The 26656-nt window shown below is 69.6% G+C and overlaps 6 protein-coding genes across 6 annotated transcripts; 1 reads left to right on the top strand and 5 right to left on the bottom strand.

The window, feature by feature from the left end:
- Window positions 1–78: 78 nt before the first annotated feature.
- RHOBADRAFT_51966 (uncharacterized protein) lies at window positions 79–3131 on the bottom strand (the record flags this gene model as incomplete). The annotated part of the gene is made up of 5 exons (XM_018416104.1): window positions 79–2313; window positions 2409–2582; window positions 2673–2786; window positions 2863–3016; window positions 3103–3131. The coding sequence occupies 5 exons, from the start codon at window positions 3129–3131 to the stop codon at window positions 79–81; spliced, it is 2706 nt and encodes a 901-aa protein (XP_018273046.1).
- A 661-nt stretch (window positions 3132–3792) lies between these two features.
- On the bottom strand, window positions 3793–4539 carry RHOBADRAFT_42209 (uncharacterized protein; the record flags this gene model as incomplete). The annotated part of the gene is made up of 1 exon (XM_018414025.1): window positions 3793–4539. One exon carries the CDS (start codon window positions 4537–4539, stop codon window positions 3793–3795), a length of 747 nt encoding a protein of 248 aa, XP_018273045.1.
- Window positions 4540–4633: 94 nt separating this feature from the next.
- RHOBADRAFT_51965 (uncharacterized protein) lies at window positions 4634–7196 on the top strand (the record flags this gene model as incomplete). The annotated part of the gene is made up of 3 exons (XM_018416103.1): window positions 4634–4993; window positions 5056–5393; window positions 5465–7196. The coding sequence occupies 3 exons, from the start codon at window positions 4634–4636 to the stop codon at window positions 7194–7196; spliced, it is 2430 nt and encodes an 809-aa protein (XP_018273044.1).
- Window positions 7197–7732: 536 nt separating this feature from the next.
- Window positions 7733–10524, bottom strand: RHOBADRAFT_24864 (uncharacterized protein; the record flags this gene model as incomplete). Its single annotated transcript, XM_018412657.1, has 6 exons — window positions 10403–10524; window positions 9799–10329; window positions 9459–9732; window positions 9085–9389; window positions 8306–9002; window positions 7733–8224 (listed from the first exon to the last, which is right to left on the bottom strand). Coding segments are annotated over exons 1-6 (2397 nt in total), but the record flags the coding sequence as incomplete, so codon positions are not given.
- A 688-nt stretch (window positions 10525–11212) lies between these two features.
- On the bottom strand, window positions 11213–23015 carry RHOBADRAFT_51963 (uncharacterized protein; the record flags this gene model as incomplete). Its single annotated transcript, XM_018416102.1, has 23 exons — window positions 11213–11438; window positions 11509–11532; window positions 11610–11946; window positions 12043–12843; window positions 12922–13598; window positions 13697–16056; window positions 16129–17912; window positions 17982–18182; window positions 18257–18402; window positions 18469–18594; window positions 18660–18719; window positions 18795–19481; window positions 19561–19641; window positions 19723–19903; window positions 19982–20035; window positions 20112–20285; window positions 20355–20951; window positions 21033–21684; window positions 21770–22370; window positions 22447–22506; window positions 22576–22759; window positions 22819–22854; window positions 22917–23015. 23 exons carry the CDS (start codon window positions 23013–23015, stop codon window positions 11236–11238), a joined length of 10125 nt encoding a protein of 3374 aa, XP_018273042.1. The 3' UTR covers window positions 11213–11235.
- Window positions 23016–23582: 567 nt separating this feature from the next.
- RHOBADRAFT_42205 (uncharacterized protein) lies at window positions 23583–25000 on the bottom strand (the record flags this gene model as incomplete). The annotated part of the gene is made up of 5 exons (XM_018414024.1): window positions 23583–24236; window positions 24296–24353; window positions 24429–24511; window positions 24591–24772; window positions 24847–25000. The coding sequence occupies 5 exons, from the start codon at window positions 24998–25000 to the stop codon at window positions 23583–23585; spliced, it is 1131 nt and encodes a 376-aa protein (XP_018273041.1).
- Window positions 25001–26656: the final 1656 nt, after the last annotated feature.

Here is a 26656-nt window from a genome sequence, read left to right as displayed (position 1 = left end):
CCTCGTGTCACTCTCCCGAGCACTCGGAGCGCATCAGGAACGTCACTCTCGTCGCAAAAGAGCACAGCTACAGCCCTCTCACCGCCCACCCCTCGTCCGCCCACCCGCACCGGCCGCCCCTCCCGCCCCACCTCCTCCTCCTCGGCGCCGCACGACGCTCACGCCGTCGACCTCGTCCTCGTCGTCCTCGGGCAGGGCCGCGCCCGCGCGCCCGAGCAGGACGCGGCGCGCGCGACGCGGCGGCGGCGGGCGCTCTGGCGCGGCGGGTGCGGCGGCGGGAGGGGTTGGCGCGTCGGGCGCAGCTGCGGGGGCGCGCGAGCGGGATGCAGCCGGGGCGGGCACGACGCGCGCTCGGCCTGCCTTGCCCGCCGCCGTCGAGCGGGACACGCCGCTGCCCTGCTGCAGAGCCCGCTCGCGCCCCGGCTCAGCACCGCGCACGGCCCCCTTGCGCCCGCGCGGCACCGGCGCGCCAATCTCGTCCTCGTCCTCGTCCTCGTCCTCGCCGCTCGCACCCCTCGCCGCCGCCCTGCTGCGCGTCGCGCGCGCCGGCCTCGTCAACGCTGTCGCGCCGCCGCCGCTGCTCGCGGCCAAGCTGCGCCCGAGCACGCTGCTGCGGCTCAACACGCCCCGGAGGGGCGCCTTGCCCTTGCCCGTGCCCTTGCCCTTGCCCCGACCCATGCTCCTCGACGACGACGGTCCGCCGAGCCGCACCTCGTCGTCGGACCCGGACCCCGAGCTGGGAGGCGAGCCGAGCAGGTCGTGCGACAGCTGCGCGATGGCGCCCAGGGCGCGCGCGCGCGGCGTGGCGGCGGCGGCGGCGGGCGTCAGGGCGGGCGTGAGGGCGGCCGACGAGGTGGCGGTCGCGGTCGTGGTGGAGCGCTTGGAGGACGACGCCGAGGGCTTGAGCTTCTTGAGCTGCGGCGGGCTCGCGACAGGCTCGTCGGCGGCGGCGGCGGTGGCGGTGACGGGATCGGGCTCGGGCGCCGACGGCGCGGCACGGGCGCGCTTGCGGGGGGTCGCCGTCGTCGGCCTCGCCGTCGCAGGCAGCGGCGGCGCACTGCTCGTGCCCGTGCTCGTGCCCGCGCTGTGCCGCGCGCTGCGGCGGCGCGGCGTGTCGCGCTCCACCTCGCGCTCCTCGCCGTCGTCCTCGAGCGCCTCGCGCTGCGCCCTCGTGCGCTTGGTCGGCGTGCGCGCAACGACAGGCGACGACGACGACGACGAGGGGCCGAGGGCACCGAACGCGCCTGGAGGAGCGGGCGTTGGCGGCGGGAGGGGCTCGTGCGCTTGCTCCTGCTCTTGCTGCTCCTCTCGCTCGTGCACCCGGCCTCGGCGCGCCGAGCGCGGCGTCCCCCCTGCCGCAGCGCTCCTCCTCCTGGCCGACGGCGGCGCGTCCACCTCCACCTCGACCGCTCCCCCTCCCTCCTCCCCCTCCTCCTCCACCACCTCCTCCTCCTCCTGGCGGCCCGGCCCGCGCGCCCCAGACCTCCTCACCCGCTTCGCCGCCGGCCCAGCAGGCTCGTCGAGCGCATGTGCGCGCGCCTTGCCCTTGCGCTCGGCCGCCGTCGCGCGCGGCGGCGGCGGGGCTGCGGGCTCGTGCGGCGGCGCGGCGGCGGCGGGTACGGGTGCGGGTGCGGGTGTGGGCGCGGAGGGGACGTAGGGTGTCGGCGGCGCGAGCGGGGCCGTCAAGCCCGCGAGCGAGGGATACAGCGACGCCGACGCTGCTGCTGGTGCTGCTGCGGGGGAGCGGCTCGAGGCGGCGGCCTCGACGGGAGGGCGAGCGGCGGCAGAGGTGCGCGGGACGGGGAGGCGCGACGGGCCCGTGCTGGTGGACGGTCCCGGTGCGGGTGCGGGTGCGGGTGCGGGTGCGGGCGCGTGGGCGACAGGAGCGGCGAGGGAGGACGAAGGACGCGCGGCCGGCGTGCGGGTGCGGCCGAGCGGGCGAGCGAGACCGGCTGGCCTCGTCGCGGTCGCGGCCAAGGTCGAGGTTGAGGGGGGAACGACAACGACGGGGCGGAACGGCGCCGTCGACGTGACGGCCGGGCGCGGGCCCTCGTCCACCTTGTCGCGCGCCGCACCTCGCTGCTCCTGCGTCGGCGCCGGCGCCGGCGCCCTCGCCGGCCGGAACGGCACCTGCTGCACCCTGACCCTCGCCACCCCCGCCCCCGCCCCCGCTGCCGGCGCCTCGATCACAGGGCGCGACAGCCTGGCGCTGATGGCGTCGGTGTCGCCCCTCGAGCGCTCGATCGAGTCGGCGAGCGACTGGGCGAGGCGCGGCTGGTGCAGGTCGCGCAGGCCGCGCAGGATGGCGGGGACCTGTGTGGGTGTGTACATGCAAGGGGGAGGAGCGAGGGTGAGCTGCGGGTGCGGGTGCGGGAGAGGGAGAGAGGAGAAGGAGGAGGGGGACGCACGTCAGGCTCGGCGCGACGGGCCCGGAGCTTGCCCGCCGCCCACCGCGGCATGAAGAGGACGGCCGCGACGAGGATGTCGAGGACCTCGCCTGCGACGAACCCGACGGCGTCGAGCGGGCGCTCGTACGGCCGCACGAGTGGCCGCAGCACCTTGTCGTACACGAAGAGCGAGCCCTGGCGAGTTTGCGGTGCTGCGTCGTCAGTCCGGGTCTCGCTCGCGTGTAGGTACGCAGAGAGAGAGAGAGAGAGAAAGAGTGGACGCACTGGGCCTCGCCAGCACACGACGGTCGCGAACACGAAGCACTTGAGCGTGCCGTACAGGGGAACGACCCACGCGACCGTCTTGTCGGCCGCCTTCTCGACGAGGAGGACGCACACCTGCGTCAACCGACCGCCCCATCAGCCCACTGCCTCGTGCTGAGAGCGGGAGGGGAGGAGAGAGGACGAGACGCACGAGTACGACCCAGTTGGCCACCTCGTCCCGCACCGCCCTGCGCCTGCTGCGCTCGGTGCGCCCCTCGCGCGCCGGCACGCCACGAGCCGAGCCGCGCGCCTTGCGCTGCGCGGGGCGGAGCGCCTTGAACGACGAGCGGATGTTGAGCGAGATGCTGCACACAGGCGGGGGGACGAGGAGGAGCGGGGTGGGGGGTGAGCGGGCGCGGCCCGGTGCAAGGGGGGAGAGCGGGGGACGCACAGGAGGAGCTTGAGGAGCCCGGCGAGCATGGTGAAGAGGTGCTCGCGGGCGTGGCTGAGGAAAGAGGGAGCGTCGGCGAGCGTCACCTCGAAGCTGGCTCGAGGGGAGGCAGGCGCGTTCGCTTCGCTCGCCAACTCGGTGGGCGGGCTCGCTCTCCTTCCCTCGGTGCTCAGCACGCTCGCTGCGAGTCTCTCACAAGGAAGGACGAAGCGCCTCGCGAATGAGAAAGAGCCCTCGTTGCACCTCCGCTCGCTCGCGACCCGCGCACCGACCTCGCGCCCTCACTCACCCCTGCCCCCTCGTCCTCCTCCCTGCTCGTCCCTCGCCGTTCCCCTCCTCGCTACGTCAGGGCCGAGAGTGTCGAGAGGGGCGCACGCCGTTTGTCGTCGCCGGGCGAGAGCGCAGCTCGGGTGCGCGGCGAGCCGCAGCGCGGTTCGACGTGGTGCTGGTCGCCCGAGGTGCCAAGAGCGCACGGCGCGCCTGCTGGACGAGTCGAGGGCGTCGAGAGAGCGGTGTTGGGCGTGTCACAGACAGGGTCGGGCGTGCGAGGGGGCGGGAAGGAAGCGGACGAGCTGCGGGAAGAGGACCGTCAGGCTCGGCGAGGGAAGAATCGGGAGAAATGCAGAGACGCACCTCGATAGTCTGCGCTCGTCGCATGTTCGACATCGCAAAGGCGCAGCACGACCCGGCTCAGGATCCACGCCCGCCCTCATCGTCGTCGACGCAGCGCTCAGGCCCGACGACATGAGCGCCCTCGCGCATCCTCCTGAGCGTGACGCTCATGCGGGTCCCCCTGCGTAGCACCATGGGCTCGCCCTCCTCGTCGGCGACGACGTCCTCGTCGCGGTACGCGATGCCGTGCGACCAGTGCCAGCGCGCGTCACCCGACAGGACGACGACGTCCCTCGGGCGGACGCGGAGCGCGTATGTCGGCGGGGCGGTCGGCGGGGCGGTGGCGGGACGAAAGTCGTACACGGTCGAGCTGAGGAGCGAGATGGCGACGATGCCGTCGGTGTAGCGGGTGGGGAGGTCGACGTGAGGGGAGATGCCCTGGCCTGGGCGGTACAGGTTGAGGATGGCCTGGCGCGGGAGAGGCGAGTCGAGGACGAGGTGCTGGACGTCGGGTGGGAGGAACGAGAGGGCCGAGGGGAGCCAGGCGAGGAGAGGGTCGAGGAAGGGAGGGAGGGTCGAGGACGAGGAGGAGGGGCGCTCAAAGAGCATGACCTGGTCCGAGTGGCCTGCCCAGACGTGTGCCGAGAGGTGCTGGGCGAGGTGGTCGTGCAGGTGCTGAGGCAAGGCGTGGTGGAGGACGAACAGGCCAGGGATCGGAGGTGGGGACGACGAGGCGAGGGTCGAGGGCGAGTCGTCGGTGAGGGCAGGGTCGTGGTCGAGGTCGGTGTCGGGGTCCGAGTCGGAGCCAAAGAGGCTGTCGGGCATGGCTGGCAGTGCTCTCTGTGCGAGAGCGAGAGAGCGGGGAGCTCGTCGTCCTCGTCGTCCTCCTCGTGCGGGGTTGACCGACGACCATGCTCGGATGACGGCCACGTCGCTCAGACTGGCCTTGGTCGCCATCATCGACGACCTCTTGACCCTCAACTCGACCGACCACCACACCGCCCAAGCGCTCGACCGCCTCGAGGGCGTCCTGCACCCTCTCGCCCTCGCCGACCCCTCATCGTCCAACAAGCTCGACCGCTTCCTCGACACGCAGGACTCGCTCGACCTGAACCTCACCACCGTCCTCCTCCAGCACCTCGCCCGCTCTCTCGGCCCCAACCACCAAGACTCGCTCCTCGTGTGGTCCAACTGGACTCGCTCGCTGCGCCTCGTCCAGGGCCTCTTGCTCCTCCACCCGCCGAGCCAGCGCCTCTTTGCCCGCCGCTCGTCCTTCGAGGTGCGCCCCACCCTCCTGTCCCGCCCCCGACCACCCTGACCTCGCTCGTCCACCGCCCGCAGTACCTCCTCGCCATCCTCGACCTCGCCCGCACCGCCCTCCCACCGGCCTCACCCTCTCTCGCGTCCACCTCGACCTCGAACCCCGCACCCCTCCCCTTCCCCTCGCCTGTCCTCTTTCCCCCAACCCCGCTCTCCTCCCCTCGCCTCTCCTCCCAACGCGCCCCTCCACCACCCGACCCTCGCGCCCTCGCCGCGACCCACCTCGCCCTCGCAGCCCTCGACGTCGTCCTGTGCGCCCTCGTCGACCGCCCGGCCAACGTGCGCGTGTTCGAGGACCTCGACGGCCTCGCCCACCTCGTGCGCGTCCTCAAGGACAAGGCGGTCGCACAGCCTGTGCGGTGCGTCGGGCGCTGTCTCTCTCTCTTTCTCGGGGACTCGGTCACTCACTCTGCCTCTCCTGCGCCCGCAGCATCAAGGTCATCGAGCTCCTGTACTTCTACCTCCTCCCCGAGGCGAACCCGACCTCGACCTCGAGCGCGCCCGACCCCGCACTTGCTTCGTCCACGTCCGGCGCGTCGGCTCTTGACGAGCGCATCCTCGGCATCTGCGGCCCCTCGGGCGCGGGCGCGAGCGCGAGCGACGCCACCGCCGAAGCGCTCCCGCGCCTGTTCGCCGAGACGGCCGCCTCGTTCGTCCCGCAGACGCCCACACGGCAGCGTGTGCGCCGCACCTCGTCGTCGTCGGCGGCGGCGGCGTCGTTCGAGCCGACCCTCTCGACGCCCCGGAGCGCCATCGAGCGCACGCCGTCCCGCGCGGCCTCGAGCGCCACCGAGCGCGAGCCGCCCTCGCCGAGCCTGAGCGCGAGCAGGAGCGCTATCTCGGCGCCGACGACGCCACGCGCGTTGCGGCACCAGCGCTCGCAGAGCCTCACGTCGCTGCGGGACGTCGGCGTCGTCGGCGGCGGCGAGCGGCGCGGCGCCGCCGGGCCGCTCGAGAGCCCCGGTCGCCTCAGCAGGTACCTCCCGCCGCCACCGGCGTCGCCGCGCGCTGGCGCACCGGCTCGTCCTGCGCCTCCTCCTCCTCGTCCTCCCTCGCCGCGCGCGCTGCACGAGCCGAGGCCGCCGCGAGCGCGCCACTCGACCCCGTCGTCGACGACTTGTTCCTCGTCGTCGTCCTCCACCGCGACCACCACCACCGCCACGAACCTCCCCGAGCCAGCCAACGACTGCTACGCCTTCCCCGACCCGCCCACCGCCTCGGCACCCTCGACGCCCCGCGCTCGCGCTCAACCGCCCTCGCGCCCCAGCGCCGCGCTCGAGCCCCTGCCGCCGCCGCAGCAGCAGCAGCAGCAGCCGGTCCCGTCCCCGCGCCGCCCGGCACAGGCCCACCGCCGCGCCCAGTCGATGCTCGACATCGTCGGGCTCGGTCGGGCCCCGAGCACGAGCACGAGCGGCGCTCGTCCGCCGCCACCGCCGCCGGGCCCGGCCCCGAGACGCAGCAGCAGCTCGTCGGCGGCCGCGGCGCGCGAGCCTTCGGGCCCGCTCGTCGAGCGCACGAGGGCCGAGCGCGACGCCCGTCGCGAGCGCGAGCGCGAGCGCGAGCGGCACGGCGCCATGCTCCCGCCGCCCGTCCCCTCCTCGGCCTCGGCCGCGCGCCCCGGGCACGTACGCGCGCGCTCCTCTGCGTCGAGCACGGGCACGGGCGCGAGCACGGGCGCGGTGCAGGCGGCTGTCGAGCGCCTCGAGCGGCGCGCGAGCGTCGATGAGGCGGCGGTGGCGGGGCGGGCGAGGGGGCGCCTTGGGTCTGGGTCGTCGTCGTCGTCGAGGGCGGGGGGCAGGGGGCCTGGAGCGGGAGTGGGAGTGGGAGTGGGAGCAAGGGCGGGCTCAGGAGCGGCTCGAGCGGGCTACGACGTTGGCTCGAGCGGCTCGAGCGCGTCGGCGGGCTCTGCGCGGTCGGCGAGCACGGCCGCGACGACGGCGGCGTACTCGTCGAGCGGGACCGAGGGCAGCGGCGGTAGCGCCGGCCATTGGCGCGCCGGGTCGAGGCCGAGCGCAGCGTCGTCGAGCAGCAGGCGCCCAGCGTTGGCGGCGGCGAGCACGCGGACAGAGCTCGAGAAGAAGGAGCTCTTGCGGCGCGTCATGCCCAACGTCGATGCGCTCGAGGACAGGTTCCGCGCCATGGGGCTCGGGCTCGCGCCGTGAGTTGCCGGGCGCGGCTCTCTAGGAGGAGGACGAGGAGGTTGGGGTTCGTCGCGCTCGTTCGGTCCGTCTTTGACCTTGTTGTGCCCTTTCTCCTCATTCCAACTATCGTGTTCGTACACCGGGCCGAGCGAGAGAGCGGCTGCGAGAGAGCGTCTCCTCTTGCGAGCGCTCGAGCCTCGACGCACCCTCCTCTCGTCGCGGCTTCCTCTCTCTCTCTCTCTCTCTTGCTGCAGCGAAAGCTCCCGAGGTGCGCACATGCTCTCGAGTGAGAGCTAGTCGACGAGAGAGCTCGGCCAATACAGCGCGCTATGGTTCACAAGGAGGAAAGGGCGAGAGGGGATAAGGACAAAGGAGAGGGACAGACGGCCGGCGAGGACGGGTACAGGGTACAGAGAACGGCAAGGAGGGGGGAGAGGGAGGGACTACAACTCGCAGTCGGGGTGCACCATGAGGACGGGCTCCTCCTCGTCGGCCGCCTCCTCGTCCATCGCGGCGCCCTCTGCGCCCGCCGCCGCCCCGCCGGTCGCCGAGCCGCGCAGCTCGAGCAGGTACCGCTCCTTGACGAGCTTGGTCAGGACCTTTTCGACGAGCTGCGTCTCGTGCTCGAGCTGCTCGATCGTGCCGAGCTGCTCCTCGACGCCGTCGAGGTACGCCTGGACGACCTCGCTCCGGGGCATGCCCGACCCGGTCGCCGACTCGTGCTCCGACACCATGTAGACGATGCGCTGCATCATCTGCATGTACCTGTCGTACGTGATCGACACCTTGGGCTTCTTGGCCGCCGCCGCCGCCGCTGCGTCCTGGCCCGGACCGGGCGTCGCCGACGCCGTGCGCGCACGAGCGCCGGGCGACGGCGCATCGGCACCGACGTCGTCGCCATCGTTGTCGCCGTCGCCGCCGCCGCCGTTGGCGCCGTCGAGACCGCCCTCGTCGTCCGAGTCCGAGTCGATGTCGACGTCGTCCTTCTCGACGTGGATGATCGACTGGCTCAACAGGTTGTACGCCTCCTGCACGAACGGCACCGTGATCTGAGAATGCGAGAGAGAGTCAGGACGTGCGGGCGAGGGAGGAAGAGGGAGAGAGAGAGAGAGAGGAAGGAGCGGACGGACCTCCTCGGTGCAGTTGGCGCGCGCGATGGCCTCGCTGAGGCGGACCATGCTCTCGAGCTGACGGACCGTGACGCGGTACGAGCTGCGGCCGTACCCTTGCGCGTCCTCGCTGCGCAGCTTGCCGTACAGGATGACGAGCTGCTTGGACGCCGCCGGCGTCAACTTGGGGTTGAAGGTGCGCGCGTAGCGGATGTAGCGCTGCAGGTCGTCGGTCGAGAACTCGGGGTTGATGGCGGCGTTGCGGTGCATGTGGACGTTGACGATGTGCGACGCGAGCTTGAGGTCGACGTCCGGGTTGCACTCGTCGAGGATGACGAAGAAGAGGTCAAAGCGCGACATAATGGGCGCCGACATGGCGACGTTGGCGCGCAGGCTCATCTTCTTGTTGTACCGGCCGCCGACAGGGTTGGCGGCAGCGAGGATCGACGTGCGCGCGTTGAGCGTCGCCTGGATGCCCGCCTTGGCGATCGAGATGGTTTGCTGCTCCATGGCCTCGTGGATGGCGACCTGGTCCGAGATGTCCATCTTGTCGAACTCGTCGATGGCGCAGATGCCGTTGTCGGCGAGCATGAGCGCGCCGGCCTCGATCGTGAACTCGCCCGTCTCCTCGTCCTTGACGACGGCGGCCGTCAGACCCGCCGCCGACGAGGCCTTGCCCGACGTGTAGACGGCGCGAGGCAGGAAGCCGCACACGTACCTGCAGGACGCACGCTCGAGTCAGTACGGGCGCTCACGATCGAGGAAGGGAGAGAGAGGGGGGGGGGGGGGCAAGGACTCACTTGAGGAACTGCGACTTGGAGACGGACGGGTCGCCGACGATGCACACGTTGAGGTCGCCGCGCAGGTGCATGCCCTCGGGCGTCTGCTTGTGCACGCCGCCCATGAGCTGCAGGAGGATGCCCTTTTTCACAATCTCGTGGCCGTACACGGTCGGCGCGATGCTCGACACGAGGCGCGAGTAGATGTGGTCGCTGCGGACCATGGCCTCGAGCTGCTGCACCTCCTCGCGCGTGAGGCTCTCGAGGAACTCTTTGCGGTTCTCCTCGACGCCCTGGTCGTCCGAGCGGATGTTGGTCGCCGAGCTCTGCGCGGTTGACACGGTTCAGTCAGGGGCCCACTCCGAGAAGGGGGTCCGGACGCGCGAGGGACGTACCCTCGCTTCTGCGCTCGTCGCCATGCACGCGAGGAACGCCGTCTTGTACGTGAGGTCCTTGACGCCGAGGCTCTTGAGCCCGCTGACGCCCATGTTGCCGCCCATGGCGCCCGTGTTGCCGCGCCCGCCCTGGTTCTCGCGCATCATCTGGGCGTTCACGCCGGGCAAGCCGAGTGCGGCGACGTCCGGGACGACGATAAAGGTGCCCGTGAAGATGCACTTGTCGCCGGCCTTGGCGCGCTCGACGATCTCGGCCCGCAAGACGACGTCGAGCCTGCAGCGACCGAGAGGGGTCAGTTTCTCGTTCCTCCTCGTTCGGCAAAGGGAAAGGTGGACGCACGAGCGAGGCATCGAGCCCGTCGGGATCTCGTTCGGGTTCTCCTGGATGCGGACCTTCTGCCAGTCGGAGAACTTGGACTGCTCGATGTTGAGTTTCCACGCCGTGCGGTTGTTGCAGGTCATGTTGGGGCAGAGCGACGGCTGTGAAGGGGGGGCAGCGAAGGTCAGTCTCGAGGTCCTCGTGCGCGCAAGATAGAGAGAGAGGGGACGCGCCTCGGTGTACTTGAACTGCTGCTCGACGTCGCGGACCGTGCCGTGGCAGACGAGGCAGGTGAAGGTGCCGTACGTGAGCTCGGGGCGGACCTCGCTCGTGCGCGTGACGGTGCCGCTCAGGGCGCACAGCTTGCCGATCTTGTCGGTGCGCATGTCGCGGATGCCCTCGACCAGCGGCAGGTTGTAGAACGCGATGCTGAACTGGCGGACCGACAGGCCGGCCGCCGCCGTCGACGCGACGTGCGAGTTGGTGTACAGGTAGTCGGGCACGTAGGTCTTGACGAGGTTCTGCAGCGCGCGGCGGAGGTAGGGCAGGAACCTGCGCGAGACGAGAGAGGCGAGGTGAGCGAGAAGGCGCAGGAGAGGGAGGGGGACTCGAGGGGGGGACGGACCGGTAGTACTGCTGCGTGATGGCGCGAGCGAGCAGGTCGTGCGAGTCGAGGAGGTGCTGGTAGTCGACGTAGAGCGTCGTGAGCTTGAACTCGGCCATGCCCTTGACCTGTTCGATGTAGAAGTGGACGCGGGTCGCGGTCGACGAGGGGCCCGTCGTCATGGACGAGGTCGGCATGGCGCGAGGGTCCTCCTCCGAGAACCTGTCGAGAGGGCGAGTCAGTACGCGGTCCATCGACTGGGCTCAAGAGGGGCGAGGCGGCTCATCACCGCGCCGTGGGTCCGGAACGAGGGAGACGAGGACGCACTGCTCGAGAAAGCCCTCGAAGAGCTGCGCAACCTTCTCGCCGGTGTCGTCCTTGACCGCAGGGATCTCGCCCTGGTCGCGCTGGATGCGCACTCGCGCGCCCTTGCCGCCGCGAGGAGCTCGCTTGGCGCCCGCCTCGACGGCCTCGGGCTCGGAGCCACGGACGGTGCGCGCGTCCGACATCGGGTCGGTCAGGCCTGCGTTGGAGGCCATGGTGCTGAGCGGTGCTGGCGAGAAGCGCTCGGGCGAGGTGAGCGAGGAGAGGTGAGGAGGAGGAGGAGGAGGAGATCGTTGCTCGTCGCGACGCGTCCTCGCCTTTTTGCGAACGACCTGCTCTCGTGGCCGGCCTTGCGGCTCAGCGAGCGTCTCTGTCATGATGACTCTCTCGAACTGACTGTGCGCGGCAGGAGGCGGAAGAAACTCTCGAGGAAGCATGCGCTACGCGCCGGTGAGAGGAGGAGAGAACGCCAAGTTGCAGGGATGGGCACAATAACACGAGGGGGCACAGAGAGGAGGGTCGTACAGGGTCTATGTGGGAGTAGCAGGCGTGACGAGGCCGGGAGAGGGCGCCGGGGTCGTGGTCGAGCGGTCCGCCTTGCCGGCGCGGCGACCGCTGAACTTGTTTCGCGCGAGCTGGCTGCCGTAGGTCGACGAGAGGAGGACGAGGAGCTGCTCGAGCGGTGCCGTGACGCCCGTGTGGATGACGGCGGGGAAGCGCGAGCGCTGGAGGCCTGCGCGACGAAAAAAGAGGGGAGGTCAGGGGCGAGGTCGACGAGGGGAGCGACGGGCGTGCAGGCTCACCGAGCCATTCGAGAGGAGGCGTAGCTGCGGGAGGCAGTGAATGTCAGGGTGTGTGCGTCGACGATTTCGCGGAAAGAAAGAGGGAGGGAAAAGGAGCGCACCGTCGCCGAGGAAGGTCAACTTGGGGTCGGTGATGTGCATCTCGATCGCCTCGAACGTGAGAGAGCGCCGCTCCTTGGAGGCGACCTGGACGAGCGGGAGCGGCTTCATCTTGACGATTGTGCTCGGCCGCTCGAGGGTGGCCGTCGAAACGGCGGCGTCGGCTGCGGCACCATCGAGCGGCGGCGGCGTCGTAGGCAGGGCCGACTGGGGCGCCATCGGCGGCGAGAGGCTCTGCGACGCGGTGTCGCTCTTCTTCCTCGTCGACGGGTTGGCGATGCGGTCCATCTGCAGGCGGTACTGGGTCGAGAGAGCGCTCAGGTTGCGCAACAGGGCCCACTGCGTACGCGAGGAAGGCGATGTCAGCACCGGTCGAGCCGATCGGTCACGGATGGGGTAACGAGAGGGAGGGAGAGAGAGAGAGAGTGGACGCACGTTGAGGGCGACGTCGAGCTGGCCGCCGAACGCGAGGTCGAACCGGTGGCGGATGAGGAACGAGCCGGGCACCTCCCACGACTCCATCTTGACGTCGGTCGCGGCGTGCTTCATGATGTTGGTCTCCTTCGACTTGCGCAGGAGGGTGTACCACTCGTCGACGCCGAACTGACCCTCCTCGGTCGGCGTCACCTTGCGGTGGGCGACGCGCCGGATCGAGAAGAAGCCGAGGTACAGCGACAGGTTGCGGTGGACCTGCTGGTCCGAGTCGACGTCGCGCACGAGCTTGGCGCGGATACCGCTGCCGGCGTCGGCGCGGTACACGTCGCCGTCGTTCCACCGGTCCTGGAACATGGCGAGCCGGATCGCCTCGACGTTGAACTCGAGGTGGTTGACGATGCGGACGGGGCACGCCGGGCCGATGCCGCCGTCGCCGCCGTCTTGGCCGAGGCGCGACGCGACCCTCGAGATGGCGTTCTCGGCCTTGCTAGCCGACGTCGGGCGAGGGGGCAGGCCGGCGCCGGCGATGACGGCGTCGGCGGCGGCCCGCTTTTCGTCGACGAGCGCGCCGATGCGTTGGCCGACGCCGAGGATGGTGGCGACCGTCGCCGTCGTGCCGAGGAGGCTGAACGTGCCGCCGTCGACCTTGATGCGCAGCGACAGGGCCGGGTCGTGGTCGCGGGCGTGCGACCAGTCGTCGAGCACCTCGAAGACGACGGGGTCGCCGTCGAGCACCAGGATGCGGTGGAACTCGTACTCGACCGTTGCCTCGATCTTGCCGAGCTCGATGCGGAGGTTGAGCTGGGAGCGTAAGGGGCAAAAAGTCAGGGACGCCGAGGACAGGAGAGGACGGGCGAGAAAAGGACAGGTTGGACGGACCAGGTCGGTAGCGTCCGTCATGACGTCGTGCGCGCAGTCATGCTCGCGCATGCGGTTGAAGAAGCGCAGGCCGTCGACTCGGGCGGTGCCGCCGGCGCGACCTTGGCCCGACGACTCGAGGCTCTCAAACTCGAAGCTGAACTCGCGCGACACCTCGGGAGCTTGACGGTACCGCATCGCCATGCGCTGCGCGACGAACGTGATGCGGCCGATCGACGGGCCAAAGTCGCACGCGAACCGCAAGCTGCCCATCTCGGCTCGGACGAGGGCCGTCACGCTCGACGAGGTCGACGAGGTCGGGGCGGCCGGCGTCGGGACGGTCGTAGTCGGCGTCTCGGACGACAGGACAGGGCCGAGGTCGATGCGGTCGATCCAGACGGCCTTGAGGCAGAGCCAGTCTTGCAGATGGCGAAAGTTCATCGACGCCGACACGTTGGGAAGGTTGACGACGACCGACAGGAGGCGCGCCGCCGGCGAGTGTGCGCCCTCGAGCGCGCCGAACGACAGCGAGGCGGCGAGACCTTTCGCCTCGAGGCTCAGGCAGTCCTCGGGCGAGAACAGGTGGCGCAGGCCCGCCGACACGCCGTCGACCGACACGGCGAACGTGACGCCCTTGGTCTGCGGCGACGTCGAGAAGAAGAAGCCGCCGCTCTCCCACGTCAGGCGGGCCGTGACCTCTGCAGGCGGCGCGATAGACGGTGAGCTGGGTCCGTGCGCTCGAGAGAGGGAGACGAGGCGAGAGAGACGAGGCGAGGCGAGAGAGACGAGGACGCACCGGCGGCGGGCAGGCACGAGATCTCGAGCTTCGACTGGTCGATGCGCAGGCTGATCGTGAGCTGCAGCTTGCCGAGGGGTGCCGCAAAGTCGTCGAGAGGCGTCGTGCTGCTTGGCGAGGTCGGCGACTCGGCGATGGGCGACAGGTCGTGCGTCGACGGCTCGGGAGCGGCAGCCGCCGCCGTGGCGGTCGCGACGGGCAGGGCGCGCACCTTGACCTGCTGGACGACGGCCGAGACGAACGGGAGCAGGGTCGGGTACAGGGTGTTGTGGCTCTTGTGGATGACGCAGTCGACGTGCAGGCGCGAGTCGACCTGGTCGTCGTCGTCGTCGCGGTACTCGGCCCACATCGAGAGCGCCGGGAGGCGGAACACGTCCGGCGTCGTCTCGTGCGGCGCCTTGCCCGGCGCGTGCCGCAGCGTCGCGAACTCGCCGAGCGACTTGCCGCGGCGGTGCGGCTTGGGCCGCCGTCCCGGCGACGTCGGCGGCGTGATGCCGTCCTTGCCGCCGCCTGCGACCTGCACGTGCGAGTGCATGCGGATCGTGCCGCTCGCAAACTCGAACGTCGCCTGGACGGCGGGCGTGGCCGCCGCCGGAGCCGGTCGAGTTGGGCAGAGGCTCGGTCGAGTCGGCGTGTCGGTACCGAGACCGGGGCTCAGCTCTGGGGCGAACTTGGCGAAGCGCTCGTGGCTGAGGCGGTAGACGTCGATGAGGGCGAACGCGAACGCGACGACGGTCGGCTCGAGGTCGACCTCGAGGCCCGACACCTTCGAGTGCACGAGGACGGGCTCGCCGTGCGGCGACCGCAGCGTGCACTTCATGTCGGGCAGGACGATGCGGTTGAGCGACTGGTGCGTGTCGCCGTCAAAGTCCTCCTTGCGGCCCTGGTCAAAGTCGCCGACAAAGTTGGCCGAGAAGCGCGAGATGCACGCGCACCCGGCGCTGCCCTTCTGCGCGCCGAACTGGACCGACGCGAGCGAGACGAGGAACGCCGGGCGCGACTGGGCCGACTTGTGGCGGCGCTTCTCGCGGACGGCGGTGATGCCGGCGACGCCCTCGTCGCTGAGCGGGATCGCGACGCCGATGCTCTGGGCCTCGACCGAGACGACACACGTCGACAGCCACGACGGCTTCGCCTTGTCGTCGTCCTTGATGTCGAGCGTCTGCACGACCCGGGTCTGGAGCGCCTCGATGTCCTGCCGGCGCGACGTGCGCCGGTCCTCCATCTCCTGGACGTAGTGGTCGACGAGGTCGCCGAGCGCCTCGATCGCGTTGGGCTGGATGACGGCATGGACGCGAGGGAGGCGGACGTGGAGGTGCGGCGTGTCGAGGTCGCTCGAGCTGGCGAGGCCGGGGAGGTTGGGAAGGTCCGTGTGGGCGTTGCTGACGTTCAAGTTCAAGCGGAAGAAGGCGAGGCGGTAACGACGGTCGGTCGACGGGTCGAGGGCGACGTTGGCCTCGTTGTCGTCGTCGTGGGCCGGGCGCTGCGCGAGCGAGAGCGCGAGGTTCTGGACGACCGCCTGCCACCGCAGCTTGCCCGCCTCACTCGACGACGCCTGGGCCTCGAGGAGCTCGGTCTCGAGCCACTGGACGGCCTGCGGGCCCTGGACGGCGATCTTGAACCCGCGCAGGGCGACACGAGCGTCCCAAGTGATGCTCGGCGAGCTCGAGAGCCGGCTCGGGGAGGCGCCGCTCGGCGCAGGCGACGGCGACGAGGCTGTCGGGACCGCCACCGAGCACGAGTCGTCGGGCGACGACGGGCGCTTGGCCTGAACGAGGCGCACGAGCTCGTCGATGTCGTTGCCAAAGTGGCGCTGGACCGTGAGGACGTTGTCGATGATGTCGGCCGTGAGCTTGACCGAGATGGGCTCGACGGTCGTGAGGACGCTAACGTGCTGGCACGGACACGCGTCGGCGCGGCCGCTGAGGCGGATGACGGGTAGCTCGAACGACGTCTCGCTGGGCAGGGTCGGCGAGTCGGCGGGGCGGTCCACCTCGCCCTGGACGGGGACGAAGCGGACCAACTGCTGGCCGACCTGCATGCCGACGACGATCTCGCCGAGCCAGGCGTCGGGCTGTGGCGAGCCTTTCGTGTCGGCGAACGCCGACAGGTTGCGGACGACGTAGCTCGCCTGGAGGGTCGGGACGGCCTGCGCCGTGAGCTCGACGAGCGAGACGGCCGCCTGGACCTTGACGTCGGTCGCCTCGAACAGGTTCGACAGGGAGGACGGGCTCGCGCTGGCGAGGGCGCGGACCGAGCCGCCGTCTTGACTCGCCGGCAAGTCGTCGAGGCCGACGCGCAGGTCGGTCAGGAGCGAGTCGTAGACGGGCAGGCTCGACGTCCGCCAGTTCTCGACAAACCTGGAGAGGAGGAGAACAAGGGCGTCAGGCGACGTGAGGGCGGGAGAGAGAGAGAGAGAGACCGGGACGCACTCGTACGACCGGACGGCGTCGCGTGGGACGCTGAACCGGACAGCTTGCGTGCCGAGGACGACGTGCACCGTCTCGACCGAGCTCGCGCCGTACATCGCGCGCGTTCCGTGTGCCGTGACGAGCGCAGAAGGGCCGTCGAGGTCGGCCGACAGGAGGACCTCGCTCTTGTGCGCACGACGCTCGCGAGCGGCGAACGACAGGTTCCCGATCGTGGCCGACGTGCTCAAGTCGATCAGGTGGCGGTCGAGGAGGCCGTCGGCGTCGAACGCCGGGCGCGTGCGGGCAAAGATGCTCGTGGTCGCGTCCGAGACGACGGCTTGCGCCTCGAGCTCGTCGGCGTTGGCAACGGCGCCGAGGTGCCGCACGGCGAGTGAGGCGTCGAGGACGATGCCGGGCAGCGCCGCAAAGACGTCCTCGGGCGGCGCCGCGGTCGAGGTCGAGGTCGCGTCGGTCGAGGCGGCGAGGTCGCGCGAGAACCGCTGGATCTTGCGCTCGAACACGTTGCGCACGCCGAGGATGTGGCGGATGAGGACGAGCAGGTCGCGGTCGACGCGCGCATCGATGCCCTCGAGCGTCGCCTTGGTGCGCAGCCGAAGCTCGTCTTGGTCCGAGTCGAGGCCCGACGAGGCGAGGTAGGCGTCGATCTTGCCGACGGCGAGGCTGTTGCTCGTGCCCGAGTCGGTCCAGAACCGTGCGTCGAGCGTGCCCGTGCTCCACTCGACGGCGATCGGGAGCGCGAGGACCCAGTCGAGCGCGCTCGGGCCGTGCAGCTCGTGCGCCGCCTCCTCGCTCGAGCCGTAGAACCGGCGGACGAGCGGCGAGTGCTGGAAGTCGTCGACGTCGACGTCCCACGCCGACTGGCGCCGCAGGATGCGCAGGAAGTGGTCGCGCATCTCGCTCTGGTCGGGCCACGTGCCCTGACGAGCGAGGAGGTCGGCGACGTCGGCGTGGGCGAGGCGCAGGCAGTGCCGCAGGTTGTGGAGCGACTTCCACCCGTCGTCGACGCGGAGCGTGCCCGACGAGCCGACGAGGTACGACACGCGGTTGAGGAAGGTCGGGACGGTCGTGACGCCGGCCGAGTCGCTCTCGACGGCGACGGCGTACACGAGGTGGCGCAGGAACATCTCGCGCTCGACCTCGCGCTGCTTGATCGGGAGGATGATGTTGCTGACGACGCGCCAGCTCCACAGGGCGCCGATGATGAGCTCGGCCGCCTCGTCGACAAAGTCGAGCTGGGCGTCGCGGCCAACGAGCGAGACGAGCGCGCGCGCCGCGCTGTAGTCGACGCGAGCGTCGCAGCGCCCGAGGACGAGGTCGAGGGCGGTCGGGCGCTCCCGGACCTGCTCGTCTGCCCGAGGAAGGACGTGGCTGCGGCGAGTCGAGCCCGGGATCGTCGACTGCTCCGGGTGGAACACGAGTAGACGGGTTTGGCCTGCCGAGCCGTCGACCTCGAACTCGACGACGGCGCTCGGCGTGGGCACGAGTGGGCGCTCGACGCCGCCGTGATGGTCGACGAGCTGGCGGAACCCGAGCGAGATGGTGCTCAGGACGAGCTGGACGATGCTGAGCACGGTCGCCGAGGCGTGCTCGTCGACGTGGCGGTTGTCGCGTTGGCGGAACGAGATCGTGTCCTCGGGGCGCAGGACGTCCTGGATGAGGTCGACCTGGACGAGCGGGAGCGACGCCTTGACCTCGAGGTCGCCGAAGCGCGTCTTGGCGACGGTCTGCTGCGAGTCGAGGAACTCGGTGTACAGGTCGTCGAGGCAGTGTTCGAGGTCGGTGTCCTGATGGGCAAGGGCGAGTCAGGACGGCGTCGCTCGGCTTGGAGAGACGGGCGAGGACCGAGCACGCACGATGTTGATGCCGTCGAGCACGTCGGACCCGACCGATACAGCGACAGGCGTCAGGACGAGACGCAGGCCCTTCTGCGACGAGATGTCGATACAGGTGCGCGCCTCGGAGCGGTCCGGGTGCTTCGAGTGCCCAAAGTCGCGCAGGCGGTCCATCGTCGACCCGGCAGTCGTTGCAGGAGGTGATCGTCGCCTCGCGCCGTTCTGGGTACAGTTGCAGGAAGATGAGCGGCTGAACGAGAAGGGCATGGTCGAGAGAGAGAAGGGTGGGTGCGCACCTTGTACAGCCGCCGAAAGGTGGGACGATCCAGGAACGCCGCCTCGGGCGCACGCTCGCACAGCTGGAGGACGACGCCGTATGCGCTGAACCGGTCGCTCGCCTCGTCTCGACCGGCGAGACGCGTGTAGAGCGTGTGCGCGTCGTCTGCGGGACAGGGAGACGGGTCAGTTCGCGTCGCCGGTACGGCAGCTCGCCCTGGATGAGACGCACCGTCAGACGTTGCCGAGTCGTCCAGGTCAGAGCGCCCGTCGGACGTCAGGTCGGCCTCGGATTCCTCGGCGACGCTCTCGAGGCGGCCGGTTGACGAGGGCGAGCCGACGTGGACGGGCGCACGAGCTGCATGAGAGAGGTATCGTCAGGTGCGGCTCGTCCGAGACGATGAGGGAAGGAGAGCGACGCACGAAAAGAGCGAACAGGACCCTCGATGGCCGGGAGGAACAGGCTGCCGCTGCGGGACGACGCTGGAGGAGGAGGGGCAGGGTCAGTCACGGGATCGTGGCGGTCACGTCGGCCCGACGGAGGGTAAGGGGACGCACAGCTGTCTCCTTGGCCGTAGATAAACGGGCAGCGCTTGGTGAGGCCGTCCTGGAGCGCGACGAACGCGAGCTGCTCGCGCGCACGGGCCTCCCAGCCATTGTGCGACAGGCCGAGGACAATCGACAGGTCAACGTCGACCGAGGCGACCTCCATCCAGGGCGCCGAGCGGCCGAACAGGGGGGCGAGGGCCCGGAGCGTGAGCTCGGGGACCTCGAGCCGGAGGTGCTTGAGGAACGGCGCGGTGGCGAGGTCGTCGAACCGCAGGTCGACGCCTTGCGGGAGGTACAGCTGGACGGCGGTCGCGGTGCCTCGAACGGCGACGTCGAGCGAGCGGACCTGGACCGTGAGGGCGGTGACGTCCGGGTCGACCGGCACGACATAGTCGGGAGCGGGCGCGTTGTCGCTGTCGGTGAACGTGAGGCCGACCGCTCCTCCGGCCCGCACGAGGCTTTGGACGAAGCATGGCGGGACGCTGCCGACGATCGCGCCGATGTCGAACGACCAGATGCACAGGTAGGTCGCCGTCCGAGGCTGAGGGCCGAACAGGCGATTGGCGCCAATCTCGAGGCCGTCGACGCGCAGCAGGTCGCCTTGCTGCTCGAGGATGTCCCCAAAGTCTTGCTCGAGGAACGCCATCGTGTCAGACGTCTCGAGAAGGCGGAACGGGTCGACGTTGAGGGACATCTCTGCGCGGCGGGAAGGGCATGACGTGGTCAGGGCCACGGGTCCGGGTCGGCGACGAGGAGGCGAGCAACGAGGACGCACCCATGAAGAAGTCGTGGTTGCGCAGGTCGACGCTGAGCTGAGGAAGGGCGAGGACGATCGCCTTGGAGCAGTCGTAGATTTCTGCGGGCGCGACATCTCGTCAGGGTCGGCGCCGACAACGCTCCTGACGAGGCGGACGAGGTCGAGAGGGGCAGGACGTACCTTGAGGAAGAAGGAGCAGGCCGTTCTCGAGCTCGTACTGGACCGACACCTCCGAGACGTCCGTCTTGCCCGGGCGGTACTTGAGCTCGAGCGGGTCGCCCTGCAGGTTGCTGCTGTGACGACGCTTGTACTCGTCGAACGTGACGTAGTGCGTGAAGCTGCCGAAGTAGTTCTCCTTGAGCTGCGCGGGCCGAGGGAAGGTTCAGTACGGCACGCTCGAGCGAGGCAGGCCGAGGCAGTGAGAAACGCCGAGACGCACGTTGAACAGGTGCCGAATGACCCAGCCGAACGCCTTGAACACGACGTCACGATTCTGCGGGTATGAGAGGAGCCGTCAGGATCCGGAACCCAGTCAAGAGGCGCAAAGTGACGAGGGGGAGGAGGCGCACCTTGATGCGGAGCGAGAGCTTCTCGACGTTGTCCGGGTGGGCGTGCGCGTAGATGCGGTACGAGCCGTCGAGGATGAGCTCGGCGGCAGTGGCGAAGGTGCGGGTGCGGTCAGTCATAAAGGCGCTGTGCGTGTTCCAGTCGGGCAAGCTCATCGAGAGGACGAGGTCGACGATCTGCGGGTTGGACGAGGTCAGTGAGGCCCCCCTTACGAGCCCGACAGAGAGAAAGAGAGGCCGACGCACGCTGGTTGTGAACTGGAAGTTGGTGCACTCCTGGCGGTAGGCGTCGGACGGGATGACGACGTGCGCGTCCAGGGCCGGGCCGCTCAGGGTCAAGAGGGCGTTGTCCTCGGGAGCGGTCGCGTTGCTGATGATGTTGTGGTCGTTGAGGAAGAGCTGGATGGCGTAGTCGCGGACCTCGATGTCCATCTTGTAGACGAACGGGACAAAGTGGTCGTAGTCGCCGGCGGGGCCGCTCGTCCAGTCCTGCGCGACGTCGGTGAACAGGGTGACGTGGTCGCGCAAGAGCGAGATGTCGGGTCGAGCGATCTTGGTCGTGATGGTCCACGTGCGCTTCTCGTCCCACACGAGCGGCGACGGCAGGCCGCACCCGATCCGGCACGACTCGGCGTGGAAGAACGTCTCGTGGTTGACGCTCGACGAGGCGCTGATGTCGTCGAGGTGGAGCTCGAGGAGCGTGTCGTAGCCCGCCTTGGTGGCGACCATCGGCAGGAAGTAGGTCATGGTCGAGTTGGGCCCGAGCGCGACGTCGAGCCAGCCGTACTTGCGGACGACAGGGTCGGCCGAGTGCTCGGGGTTGGGCGAGTCGTACTTCCAGTCCTGTTGCGCGAAAGCCTTGGGTCAGTGATCGGGCGACGGCCGAGGGCTGGGAGGGGGAAGAGAGGGAGCGAGGGGACGCACCTTGGACGACTCGCGCGTCGGGACCCGCAGCGTCGCGCCGTCGCTGAACTCGACATAGACCTTGAGCGCCGTGTGCATGCGCTTATCGCCCGGCTTGAGTTTGGGCGTCTCGAGGCCGTTGAAGTAGGTCGCCGGGAGGAACGCGCTCTGGATCTTGGCGCGCTGGCGGTCGGCCCACGGGCCGTACGTGAGGGCGGCACCGCGCACGACGAGGTCGACGCCCCACTCGGGACTGAGGCCGCCGTTGCCGACGTCGTACGTCTCGAGCCCGGCGACGGGCGAGTCGCTCTTGCTGCGCTCGGGAACGAGGCCTGCGACGTCCGAGTAGTACGTCAAGTCGATCTCGTCCGACACGAGGAGCGTCGCCACCTTGGCGTACTCGACGACGTGAGGCGGCTTGCCGTCCGAGTCGACGCTCGCGTCGTCCTCGGGCGTCTGGTACCGCGGGAGGCCCGTCCAGCCGTCGTGCGACGACGGCCTCGCCGGCTCGTCGACGCCCTGCGCCTGCTCCTTCTCCGACTCGCCGTACCGACGAGCGCGTCGCTGCTCGCGGCGGGAAGGGTGCGGCCGGCGCATGACGAGGTCGCGAAAGCCGCGCAGGGTGAGGAAGGCGGTCGGCCGGGCAAACAGGCTCGAGAGCGAGAAGTGGCGGCTGCAGGAGAGGGAGAATGCGTCAGGCTGTTGCTCGACGACGAATTTCGTGCGACGGGGAGACTGAGAGAAAGGAGGGGGCGCACATGTCCTGGTCGAGGCGGTCCATGAGGTGCTGACCGTGGTCGGCCATGCCCTCCTTGTAGTCCGGGTTGGTGCGCCACACGATCTTGGGCCGGCGAAAGACGAAGTGGTGCACCTCCTTGTAGTCGTCGAGCTTGGAGCGGGCCTTGCCCGCCGAGTAGGTGCCTTGGGCGCCGTCGAAGCCGGCGATGAGGATCGACGGCGTGCTCGGGTTGCCCATGATGATGGCGCCCCGGCCGCACTCGAACGCGATCGGGAGCGCCTCGAGGAGCCAGTTGGTGCCGTCCTTCTTGCCCTCGTCGACCTGCTTGCGCCGCTCGCGCTCCTTCTCGCCCTGCTCGGCCTGGACCTGCTCGATCGACGAGACGGCGGTGGACGGCCTCGGCGACGATGACGACAGCGACTGCTTCTCCTTCTTGTCGAGAGATGACGCCGGGCTCGACGTAGACGACGAGTCGGACGGCTCGGACGGCCCGCGGCGGAGCGGGTCCTGCTCCTTGAGCCCGAGCTGCTCGAGGATGGCGTCGTACGACGGCGTGCGGTTGTACAGGAAGAGCTCGGCGCCGGAATAGGTGATCTGGACTCGACAGGGCTTGCGAGACTCTGCGCGAGGGTGCGTCGAAGCGAGGTCAGCTCTGGAAGGGAAAGGGGGCTCGAGCGAAGAGGACGACGAGCGCACCTGACGGCTTGTCCTCCTCCGAGCGCACATGACGAAGCCAATATTTCCACGTGACGTGACCTGAGCGACGAGACAGGCGTGAGTAGGCCGTCGACGGGACCGCGAGGACGAGGGAAAGAGCGAGCGCACCTCGAACGACGCGCAGAGACTGGTTTCGACTGATGTAGCGCAGGTCGTTGAACTGGATGCGTCCACCGAGGATGCTGATCTTGAGCGCGCCGATCTCGAAATAGGCGTTGCTCGACCGCCAGAAGTAGAGCCGCAGGACCCATGATGCGACGATGCCGAGGACCCGCTGAATGTAGAAGAAGTACTGCAGGTGGAGGCGTGTCAGGCAGGGCATCCCGACCGTTGTGAGGGCGAGGGACGTACGAAGAGGACCAGGATGAAGACGACGAAGCACTCGACCTGCAACGAGAGAGGGTCAGCGAGGCGGCGAGGAGGAGAAGGGGTTGAGGAACGGGACGCACAAGGTACAGCCAGTTCAGGCTCGCCGGGCCCGAGCCTCGCAAGGCATCGACTGAAGATGCTCGCGCGACCAGGCGGAACGCGGTCGAGTTGTGCGCCATCGTGGCCGAGCTGCGAGCTGCGCGACGAGGGCGAGTGGGTCAACACCGTTTCGGGGAGAGCTGGTCCAGTCTGTGCGGCTTCGTGCGGCTTTTAAACCACGATCGAGGCACTCGAAAGGCCCGCACGACGTCGTGGGCCGCTGCTGACGCCGGCTCCCCCACTTGGCGACGACCTCCAGCACTGCCACCCCGGCTGGCTCCGGGCACGTCTGATGCAGTGAACGGAGGACGCACCTGGGTCAGGAATACCTCACGCCGAGTCTCCTGCGTGCAAAGGGCGATGTCGTCCTCGACTTGGCTCAACTCGGTGATGAGGAGGCGGTTGAAGGCGTGTGCTGGCCTAGTCGGCCGAGCGCGGTGCGGTAGTGTAGTCTAAGCTGTGCCAGCCGTGGCTACAGCGCTCTCTGAGCAGTCAGAGGTGTGTCGAGGGCGAGAAGATCGAGCCACGTCTCGAGGCGAGCACCTCTCTCATCTCTCTCGTCCGATTCCGCGCGACGACAGCGCTCTGCTCGATGGTAACCAGCTCTCCGTCTTTTGCACGCTCCATGTCGATCTACTCAAGCCCGCTCAAACGCGCCTCGAGCGCGAGCGCGAGCGAGAGACGCTGCTCGAGCGACGCCGCCCCATCTCCCTCGCCGACTGCGCCGGGCCCTCGCTCTCGGTGCCCGACGCCGACTCGACGCCGCTGCTCGAGATGTCGCTGAGCTGGCGAGCGCTGCCGGCGCGAGCCGGCGGGCGACCGCGGCTCGTCGTCATGCCCGCCGTCGCCTTGGGCCGGCCGCTGCCACCCGCACCGACGAGCACGGCGCGCTCCTCGTCGCTCGAGCCCGAGTGCGACGCCGACGAGCCCTCGGACTCGCTCGAGCTGTACTCGCGCGGGGCGCGGCGCGGCGCGGCGACCCTCGACGACGACGCCGGCGCGAGCGGGAGCTCGTCGTCGTCCTTCTCCGGCGTGTAGCCCGAGCGACGACGGCTCATGCTGCGCTCGGCGGCGAGCTGCTTGCGCTCGTGGTGCAGGAGCTTGAGCGCGTCGCCGGCGTACGGGTGCCCGCTGCGCATGAGCTCCTCCTCGAGCTCTTGCGCCCGATGCTCCTCGACGTCCGAGTACTCGTCGTCGCTGTCGCTGTCGGGCGAGATGAAGAGGTGCGGGTGGAGCGTGTGGACGTAGGACGAAAGGATGATGGCGCAGTAGAAGACGACGGCCAAAGTTGCGAACACGGCCTGTGTGGGTGCGAGAGAGTCAGTTCTGCTCGCTGCGTTCGAAGGAGTGGGACACGCACAATGACGAGGCCGACCTGCAAGCCTTGACGGATCTGCCAGCACTCGTCGCCGCGCTCGCTGCGAGGAAGGGAGAGAGAGAAGCGAGGGGGTCAGTGCGCTCGCCGACGACGAGAGTTGCGAGACTCGACGCACCAGCCCGCCGCGAGGAACGCGTCCGACGAGAGGAACGACACGATGCCAAAGATGCCAAACGCCCAGGTCGCGAGCCAGGTCATCTGCGCGCGCAAACGAGACGAATGTGAGCAACTCGTCCTGCCCGCTGCCGCAGCTCGAGAATGGACGACGACGACGCACCCAGATCAACCTCGAGAGCCACTTTGCCGTCTCGGCTTGCGGCCAGATCGACACGACGAGCGCGCCGAGGCAAAGGCTGGCCGCCGTCACGGCGTACCACGCCGTGAACGCCGAGTACCGCGCCATGACGACGAGCTGGTCGTACTCGGTGCCGTTCGACGCCGCCTTGATCTCGGACAGCTCTTTGTGTGCGCGAGAGAGATCAGATGAGCTCGTGACGACGCGAGGGAAGAGGAGAGAGGAGCGAGCGACGCACCAAAGTAGCCACGCCAGAGCGCGACGGCCCACGCGAGGTAGCTCGCCGTCATGGCGGCACAGGCGAGCACCGATGCAACCTTGGTCGACACGGGGACGAAGGACGGGCAAGGGAGCGGGACGGCCCGGATGCGGCGGCCGTGCGAGGTCGACATCGAGCTGGACTTGGGAAGGTCGACTTGACGTGAGGCGGCGCTGTTCTCGCTCTGTGCGCGAGGTTGCGAGCAGGCGTAGAGGCAGAGAAGAGAGAGCGAGAGGCGCAAGGTGGAGGATTGAGGAGCGGTGGGGCAGGAGTCCGAACCGACGGACAGTCCGTGCGTCGTCCGCGCCTCCTGTACGTCGCGCGAGCCGCCCTCGCCGAGAAGCCGGTCCGTCTGGGGCGAGCGAAACGTGCTTTGAGCCGAAAACGAAAGAGAGAGGAGGCTCGAGAGCCGGCGGTGCTCACTCTCGCAGTCGAGCGCACGAAGGTGGATCGAGATCTCGTTGCGCGACGCGGCGACGACAGCTACAACACACCGAGGCCAACGACGCTGAAGACGGTGCCCAGGACGAGGCAGAGGACGAGGATGGGAAGGAGGACGACGGCGAAGGAGAGAAGGGCGGGAAAGAGGATGTTGTCGCCGCCGTCGACCTCGTGGCGGTGGAGCGGCCTGTGCGCGACGACGAGACGACCCTCCTCGGCTGCGCCCTGCGCGTCTGGACCCTCGCGAGAGTCGGCGTCGACGGGTAGGAGGCGCAGGGGAAGGTACTGGTTGCGAGGGAAATGAGGGAGGCCGGACGAGTTGAAGTCGGACGGGAGGAGGAAGTCGACGTTGATCGGGCGCTTGGTCTTGTGAGGGAGGAGAGACGGCGGGGGAGCAGAGACCGGGGCTGAAGAAGGAAGGCGAGGCGGTGGCGACGGAGGAGGGTGGGCGCGCAGGTGGAGAGAGGGAGGGTGCTGCGGCGACGAAGGTCGATGCGCCTCGGCCCTGGTGGCTGGTCCTGCTTTACACAAAGAGGGGCTCGGCGACGTGTCAATTGCGGCCGCTCGACAGGAGAGGCGGAGGAAGAAGGACGAGAGGGAAAGAGACGCACCTCGAGTCGCAGATACGGTCGTCCTGCTCTTGCTCCTCCTCTCGCCCGACTCCTGCGGCGGTCGACCGCTCGCTTGCTCGCCCCCTGACCCACTGCGAGCCAGTAGAGGGCGAATCGTCCCGCCAGGCCCGTCGTCCTCGCTCGACGACGCCGTCGTCTCCTCGTCAAGCTGCTCGTCCCGCGTCCTCGCGGCACCTCGCCGCTCCCGCCTCGGTGCCCCGCCTCGCCCCGTCACCGGTCGACGGGCCGTACCGCGCTCGGGCGATGCCGAGTCCCTCGAAGACCTGCTGGAGCCCGAGGACGAGGGCGGCGGCGGGCGATTCCTCCAGCCGCTCCTGCTGCGCCGACCTGCTCCTCCTTCCTCGTACCCTTCTGCGCCCGCCTGCTGGCCACCGCTGCTTCTCTGCCAGCCACTGTGCCTGCGCAAGTCGGCGACGACCGTCCAGAGCGCGTCGGCAAGCTCCGGGTCCGACTCGAGCGCTGTGCGCAGCTCGGCCAGGCGGCGGGCGCGGGTTGAGGAGGATGGGCGGGGCTGTCGTGCAGGCAGGGGCCGGGTCGAGGGCTCATTAGAGCTTGCTGAAGGGGGCGAGGCTGCTCTGGGCGGCGGTGGACGCGGCATCGTCGGCGAACTCGCGTGAGGCGATGAGGACGGGGGGTGGTCGGCGACAGGCGCGGGGCGAGGTGGAGCGGCGCGGCGGCTCGTTGGCGGTAGACGAGGAGAGTAGCGAGCAGCAAGC

The sequence above is a fragment of the Rhodotorula graminis genome (assembly GCF_001329695.1).
Source record: "Rhodotorula graminis WP1 unplaced genomic scaffold RHOBAscaffold_3, whole genome shotgun sequence".
Taxonomy (NCBI): Eukaryota; Fungi; Basidiomycota; class Microbotryomycetes; order Sporidiobolales; family Sporidiobolaceae; genus Rhodotorula; species Rhodotorula graminis.
Note: the sequence above shows the minus strand (reverse complement) of the source record. Positions and strands in the feature narration are given on the sequence as shown.